Here is an 8578-nt window from a genome sequence, read left to right as displayed (position 1 = left end):
TTGTTTAGTATGTCAAGAAATCCGACGCAATACCTAAATGACTGGAAAACTTGGCATTAAACACATAATGAGCTAAAAAAGTTTAGATTTAAACAAGAATCCGTTTAATCGATAACCAACATTTAATTTAACTTATAATTATACTATATAAATATACTTCATGCTATTAATACCTTAAAAATGCTTAATTATGTCATCATCACGTAACAGCACAAAAACCTTGATTTGTTCTGGAGATGACGATGGAGATGATGACGTTTATTTGGTTTTGCTTTAAACTCATAAAACTAATTTTTATTAGAAAAAAACGATATGATAGTAAATAATAAATAAAATAAAATATATATGATAGTAAATTTTGTTTATTTTCAGTTATATATTTTTTTGCGATTCAAACGGTAATTGCAATATAGCACTGATTCACGGATAAAAAACTATCTGTTTCTTTAGAATGTTTAGCAATAAGTGAGTTTGTAAATAAAAATTTCTTAAAAGTCATTTATTGAACAATTACCTGTCTGCATTAAAGTAGTTGGGCGACAAAACGAATAAACAAAAGTTGAATTAACTCACACTTGTTGACTTTTTATTAAACCTTGTGAGATCCAAATTAATATTAAGTTAAGTTTTGTCGTTAAACAAAGTTCAAATCAAATCAGTTACAGCTCAAAACATAGATGTTAAACTTTTGAAAATGGAGCTTCCAAGATTTGTAAAACAAGACACGTTATGTGATTCTTTAATAGAAGATTCTATCTATGAAGATTCTTTTATAGAAAACCTTTTTAAAAGAAGATGCGTAGAAAAGTTTCCGAGAGAGAAAATTGCGAAACGTCCAATGAACTCATTTTTGCTCTGGGCAAAATCTGTTAGGAGAAAATTTGCAAGTGAAAACCCTAATCTAACTAACACTGAAATAAGCAGACTGTTAGGAAAAGTTTGGAAAGACATGAGTGAAGTTGAGAAATTGCCATTTATTCAAAGTGCAAAGTGTCTTCGAACTAAGTTTATGCAAGATTATCCAAATTATCATTACTTCTTTAAAAAAAAGAAATTCAGTCAACTAAATAATACAAGTTTTTCCGAAATGGCTTCCAAAATAAGAAGTAATGATTTAAATGCATACGAAATTTTTAAATGTTTAAACATGAGTGAAGTTATAGAACGCAACGATTTGAAAAGCTTTGGCTACCTACAGAGCGCATTGGGAGATTATCAAAACAAAAGAAACAACAATCAAAATACACTTTCGCCTAAAGTTCTTACAAAAAACATTAGTAATAAATTTATTTCCAATGTCCAATTAAATGCTAAATCAAATAAAAATAAAAGTGACAGTTTTGATGAAAATCCACAAACACACAAAGAAACAACTACGCTGCATTACTATTCAGATGAAGCACAATGTAGCTGTGAAAACTCTTCGAACATAAATAACGAAGAAGATTTCAATCAAAATAATCAAATGAAAGAAAGAGAAGATGTTATTGAACTTGACTCTGAACTCAGAGAATTTTTTCAGTCTCTTGAGAAAGGTTTTGGTTATTATGAATGAATGAACTTTGTTGAACAACTTTATTACTAAAATTTTAAATATGTTTTTATTTGTATTTGTAATTGTAATTGTATAAATGTAATTAATTACCTGCTACAAAATTTTAACTTCAGTTTACATTATTTTACATTGTTAAACATAATTAATATGCATCATTATAGAGTGTCTACTATTATATCTAGTTGACATTAATTCGTATTTACAATTATTATTATTTAATTTATTTGAATTATATCAAAATATCACTGTATTAAAAGTTTTATTATTATTGGTATTGTTATTATTAGTATTATTAATATTATTATTTGTAAAATTTAGTATTTATTTTGAAAATTTGAATAATAAAATTTGAAATAAATGATAATTTGATAATAACCAGTTGTTTTTTGTTGCTGTTGTTGTTGTTGCTGTTTACAGTGTTTATTTTTATCTTTCTGGTTAGAATTTCAGCCTAAAATAGTTTTTGGATGGCTTCGGATAAGTTAAGCATATCGCTAAGGATAATGAACTATATTAACACCTATACAGTGAGTTTTGGCTACTTTGACTTTTTCAGTCTATTACAAAAACTTTTTACCTACCATACGACGACATAAAGACGTTACAAGTCCGTAGGACGTCCTTAAGATGTCCAATTAATGTTGAATGCCCACTGGGTAAATGCGAGCGGAGAAATGTTCAGATTTTTATGTAACACTAAACCTCTTATAGTCCACCAAACACTTTTAAGACCAAGTGTGACCAAGTGTGTTGATAGTTTAGACTTTAAACTTTAGATTGTCAACACACGCACAAGTGCTTAGCAATACACTAAGAGGTATAAATAAATTTAAACTAAAAGGTAACTAAGAGAAACAAATAAGACAATAAGTATGAATTAAGTGGCAAATATGACAATGTATCAGTAGGAATTGCAAATTTTCAACTTTATAAATATATACTGATGATTTTTAATAAACACAAACATTTCAAAGACAAAGCGTGGCTTAGCTGCTAAACAAGTGTAAAATTCCCCTGAAAATTTTTATAAATAAAGACTTAAAGATAGTTTAAATAAATTATCAGTAAGAATAAGCAACCTTTAATTTGAACTATTCGCTATTTCAAATTTAATGATAGATATACATAAAGGACATCAACTATAAGGCCAACATGGTATAATATTTGGTGCGGCCGCGGCGCAATGGTTGGAGCACTTGCTGTGTTAGCAGGAAATCCAGGTTCGAAACGAGCGCTGGACATATTTTCGCGTCACGGTAGGGAAGGAGGCATGAACTTTCTGGTTAAATGCACTAACGCGGTGCTCTGTGACAAGACCGTTAGGATTTTTTGGGGCACCTAAAAAAAAAAAAATATGGAAAAGCACCATTTTTTTATCATCATGTTTTGATGCAGTCTAACTAACATATATTCTCCTGAATTTTTTGGAGTAGAAATAGAAATAATTTGTAGAGATTATTAAATTTTATTGCTTTCTTGAGAACACTTAAAGAATGTAGCTTTAGTCTGTTTTTGTCATATTCGAATGAAACATTGTAAAAATATTATTTTTTATCAACAAGAATAACTAAAACAACAAAAAGGAGTCAAATTAATTGAGTCAAATTAAGCGAGAAAACCGTAGACGCAATTCAGTATGTTGTAAAAAATAATACCTAGATATTATTTCTTGTCGTATATTAAATAAAAACTTTACACAAACTATAAACTAAATTATACATAAACTATATAGATCTATAGTTTGTTGGCTTTAGGAAGAGCGGAAGGAAAAAAGTGATTCTTACGCCAACACATACGTCACTTTTAATTACTTTTGACTTTCGTCCAACATTTCCGTGTTGGACGAAAGTAAAAACCATTAATTTAATTACAAATTAATCGTTTTTTAAAAAAACCACAAAAACGCAAATTTAATTGACCAGAATGTTTTTAAAAACATTCTGAATGTTTTTATAACATTTTGAATGTTTTTAACAATATAAACAATGTTTTTATTTTTATTTTTTTTAATAAAATGTTTTTATTTTTATTTTTTTTAATAAAACGTTTTTATTTTTATTTTTTTTACTGTAAATCATGCGCGGAGTGTTGCTACATCGACTATCTTATAGCCTGACTCGCAAGGGAGTGCTGCTACATCGACTGACAAATAGCCTGACTCGCAAGGGAGTGCTGCTACATCGACTGACAAATAGCCTGACTCGCAAGGGAGTGCTGCTACATCGACTGACAAATAGCCTGACCCGCAAGGGAGTGCTGCTACATCGACTGAGGGTTTGGTTGGGGCAGGCAGTCTATCATTATTAAAAAAAAAAAATTCCGGTCTTGCATTTTAATTTTTACTTTTTGTCAACAAAATATCGAAAAAACTTTCGGACAACATCTAAGGGTTGTATATATATATATATATATATATATATATATATATATATATATATATATATATATATATATATATATATATATATATATATATATATATATATATATATATATATATATATATATATATATATATATAAAATATACATAAACTATATATATACATAAACTATATATATACATAAACTATATATATACATAAACTATATATATAAATAAACTATACATAAACAATAAACATTAAACTATACATAAGTAAATATTATTTTTATTTCTTCATTATATTTATTAATACTATCGTCGTCACGATTAATATTTCTCAAATACTCACCGCTAAAATTTATTTGCATCATTTAAAAGATTTAAGTTCACACAAGTAAATATTATTTATGCTAAAGTAATGCGAAATAAAGTTGCTGTCAAAACTAAACTAATCAAAACGATTAACGTCACGGTGTCAAACCAAACTTATTGAACTGTAGCGTCAACAGCAAATAGAAAACAAAATAATGTAATCATCAGACTGGATTAAAAGATCAGAGAGTTCCGCTCTGTAAATAAAAACAACATTTTACCTTCAATTTTACCAGTCACGAATACGAAAAAAAGTCATCAAAGGAAGTTAAACTTTAGAAAATCATATGGGATGTAATTAGAGCTATTTAAACTGGTTTGACTTCATTTTTTTTAGATTAAAAACGCGCTAAAAAAAAACAGACAGGCTAATTTATATTAAAAAAAAAAAGAAATCTTAATGAAAGAGAAATTTAGAAAAAAATTAAAACCTATAGTTAAAAAAAAATCAAGTAATATAACTCTGAAAAACAAAAACTGTAATAGAAAATGATTTTTAATTATATTTTGCAATTGCGTTAAGGGGTCGCCAATAAAGTACGTACGCTTTTTTTGCGTCCACCCCCCTTCGCATTTTGCAATACGCTTTTTTGAGTACTCGCCACCTCCCTAAAAGTACCTATGCTTTTAACCTATTTATCAAACATTATATGATATTTTTTTTAATTTAGTGTCTCCTTGCCTTGACAATTGACCCACTGCCCATCCATCTCATATAGGCTATTTTCACACACCCTCTTCCCCTCAGAGCGTACCTACTTTATGGACGATCCCTAACGTTGAATAACTCATCGCGTTGGTTTGACGAGTTTCTGATTTTTTTTTATATTAGGAAAATGGCAATTAAATCTTTTTTTCTTTTTTTTTAATGTCTAAATGAAAATATTTATATGGTTATTTTTTATTCATGTATTTTATATATCAATCAAAAAAAGAATGCATAAACATATAAAAAAGTAATAGTATAAATAATTTTAATTGAACATTAAAAAAAAGTTAAAAGATTTTTTTTAAATTCTTCTAATACAAAAAATTTCAGTTGAAAACCTTTTCAAAAAACGCAATCTCAAATGAACGATTTCGAAAAAACAATTTCAAATCAAAAAAATGATTTCAAATAAACTTCGATCCTTTTTAATGTTTTTATAACGTTTGGCGAACTCTTTTTACCTTTTAATAAAAAAACTAACAATATTTAATTTATCAAAAAGTATTTTAAAAAAAAGCATTCGTCGACGTCGTTGTTGATAAAATTAAGAATACAAATTGTTTAAAAAAAAAATCATCATTAAAAAAAAAAACTTTTGAAGTAAATTAAAGTTTTATTTTATATTCCATGATATTTTTTCTTAATGACGTTTTAAAACTTTATTTAAAAACGTTTTAAAAACTTTATTTAAAAGCATTTCAAAACTTTATTTGAAAGCGTTTAAAAACTTAATTTAAAAGTGTAAAAAAATTATATCAGAAAGTTTACATAGTATAACAAAAAAAAAATAACTTAATTATGTTTTCAACTATGAAATTTATGAATTCATCAAAAAGTTAAATAAATCGCTTTCGTAGTTGTTATAAACTAATTGTTTTAAAAACATTTATACTCATTGTTAAAAAATATACTTTTTAACAATATAATATCTTTCGATTTTTTATTTGTAACTTACTCAACTTTTTTCTTTGATATTTTTAGATAGATTAAATGAATTTCGATTTCATAAAAAATATTAGAACTTATGGTTGAAAATAAAAAAAGTGTTTGTATTAGATACACTGCTAAATAGGCAGCTACTTATGGTTGAAAATAAAAAAAGTGTTTGTATTAGATACACTGCTAAATAGGCTCAGCAACTATTTGCATCGCTTGATGGAGATCAATCAAATGAAGAAGAATTAACGTCTGATGATGAAGAGGAAAAAGAAGTTGTTTGAAGTAACAGCAGACAGCTAAAAAGCTACTGAATCATCAGACAATGCTAATTTTCAAGTAGATACTCCTAATGAAATAGTAGAAATTGAAGTGGAATTTTTCAATACAGCAAATGTTTATAAGTGTCCAAAAAGTAATGAAATACGGCAAAAACAAAGACTAAACAATTCTAAAAAATTTGCAGCACAAAATGTCATGAATTTAAAGTCAGGATTAACACCATATGCAAAACGTAAGACATATTCGATAAATGCTGCTTTTCAACTTTTTTTTACCCCAAAGATCTTCAAGATAGTTCTGATTAAATCAAACAAAGAAGGGGAAATTATTTTTAAAGAAAAGTGGGCACCAATATCTGAGCATAAACTAAATGGGTTTCTCGGACTTTTATTTTTTGCAGGTGTTTACCGATCAGCTGGTGAAGCTACAGAGCTATGGGACATTAGTGATGGCCGACAGATTTTTCGTTTGGTAATGAGTCGTGAGCATTTTCATACCATTTCAAGAGCTTTGAGATTCGACGACAAAGCAACGCAATTATTAGGATACCCTAACCCTAACTCTGAATGACTAATTTGCACCTATTTGTTTGGTTTTTGACATTTGGGTACAAATACTTTCAAATAGTTTTAGACCATATGAAAATGTTTCTGTTAATGAAACGTTTTTCCTTCAGACAATGTATAAAATCCAAACCAGCTAAATATGGGTTAAAGCTATGGTTTTTGTATGATTTTAGTACCAGCTATGTTTTGAATGCACCAATTTATATTGGTTGTGTTCCTGGGAAGGGCCCAGAAAGAACTTAAGGGCAACGAGTAGCTTATGATTTAGTTAAAGTTATAAAAAGATCTGGATGAAATGTTGCAATGAATAATTTTTTCAAATCAGCAACAGTTGCATGAGATCTTTTGGAGAAAAAGTTAAGTCCAGTTGGAACGATGCGCAAAAACAAAAAAAATCCCTACAGAATTTTTACCTGCTCAAACACGAGAAGTCTACTCTTCAATTAACTTTAGTTTCATATGTACCAAAGAAAAGAAAGTCAGTCATTCTGCTGAGTAGCAATCATTGTGATGCAGAGTTATTGAACCGTCCTGACACAAAACCACAGATAATTCTGAACTATAATTCAACAAAAGGGGGAGTAGATACTTTTGACCATATGGTCTCTACTTTTTCTACAAAGAGAACAACCGTTAGGTAATTATAAATATAGCAATACTCTATTATTTTTTCATCTATTTTTTATAATTCAGGCAGCCTATGGTAATCTTTTACAACATCATATACATTTCTGCTGCTAATGCTTTTATAATTTGGATGCATTTAAATCCTTCATGGAATAAAAAGAAGACGCATCCAGGGAGATTTTTTGTTTGCTACCTGAGATTTACCATGTTTTTAAAAAAACTTGGTAAATCTCAGGTAGCAAACCAAGACCAATACTTCCAAATTTTTCTTTAAAGTTGCACGATTCTCTTTGTGAGTCACTTGCAAATAATTCATCACAAAATGTTAAAATGTTTTTAATAAAGTCAATTAGCAACGGCATAGTAGGGTTAAGTCAATTTAATGCAATCTTTTGATAACTTAATTCTTTAAACTTTTGAGAAGGTTTTTTGTAAACAGAGTGCAAATAAACTTACAAACAAATTGAAAATGAAAATAATTTTTCAATAAGTTCCTTAAGTGCCGATTTAGAAATTATCGAAACAAAAAAGTGGGGTTTAATGGTTTGGATAATGACAAGTTCATTATCCAAAACATTAACGGTGGAATGCAAGAAGCGAACTTGAGTCAAGTTCGACTAGAACTTTACTTTGTCACCAATGGCGGCAGAGTATTTTTTGAGAGAAAAACCCATACTCTGCCGCTATTGGTTACAATATAATGTTCAAGTCGAACTTGACTCAAGTTCGCTTTTTGCATTCCAGCCTTAATCTAACAGGCAAAACCAAAAACTGTGGCAAAAGTATTTTTTTTTTCTAACTAAATATTTTTTAGGAAATTTTAGTGATGGCTTCTTTTTTTTAATTACGTTTTTAAATATTTTAAATACTCTTGGTAATGCAATCGTATAAATACTTTTCAAACAAAATTTGAATAAGATAATGCATGATTTCCATTTAAACTTTGTTAACTCGCTGAGCATCAAAAAATGATATAAATCAGGAAATATGAGACTATTCCATCTAAAGTTTGAGAAATGTTCAATAAAAAAAAGATTTCTATAATAGTGTTCAATAAAAAAAGAATTCTACTCAAAATTGAGTGAAATATATGTAAAGGGTAAAATTTGGCCTTGTTTGCACATATAACATATTACACGCTTTTTTATAAATTTCTGTTATTTTAAA

General features: G+C 28.0%; 1 protein-coding gene across 1 annotated transcript; it reads left to right on the top strand.

The window, feature by feature from the left end:
- The first annotated feature begins 694 nt into the window (after positions 1-694).
- Positions 695-1555, top strand: LOC136075200 (sex-determining region Y protein-like). Its single transcript, XM_065787666.1, has one exon. The coding sequence runs from the start codon at positions 695-697 to the stop codon at positions 1553-1555; it is 861 nt and encodes a 286-aa protein (XP_065643738.1).
- Positions 1556-8578: the final 7023 nt, after the last annotated feature.

The sequence above is a fragment of the Hydra vulgaris genome, chromosome 01 (genome assembly GCF_038396675.1).
Source record: "Hydra vulgaris chromosome 01, alternate assembly HydraT2T_AEP".
NCBI lineage: Eukaryota > Metazoa > Cnidaria > Hydrozoa > Anthoathecata > Hydridae > Hydra > Hydra vulgaris.
The sequence above is the reverse complement of the archived record's forward strand: the minus strand, read 5'-3'. Positions and strand labels throughout refer to the sequence as shown.

Coding starts and splice junctions, on each gene's coding strand:
- LOC136075200 (XM_065787666.1), top strand. CDS start 695: ATGGAGCTTCCAAGATTTGTAAAACAAGACACGTTATGTGATTCTTTA.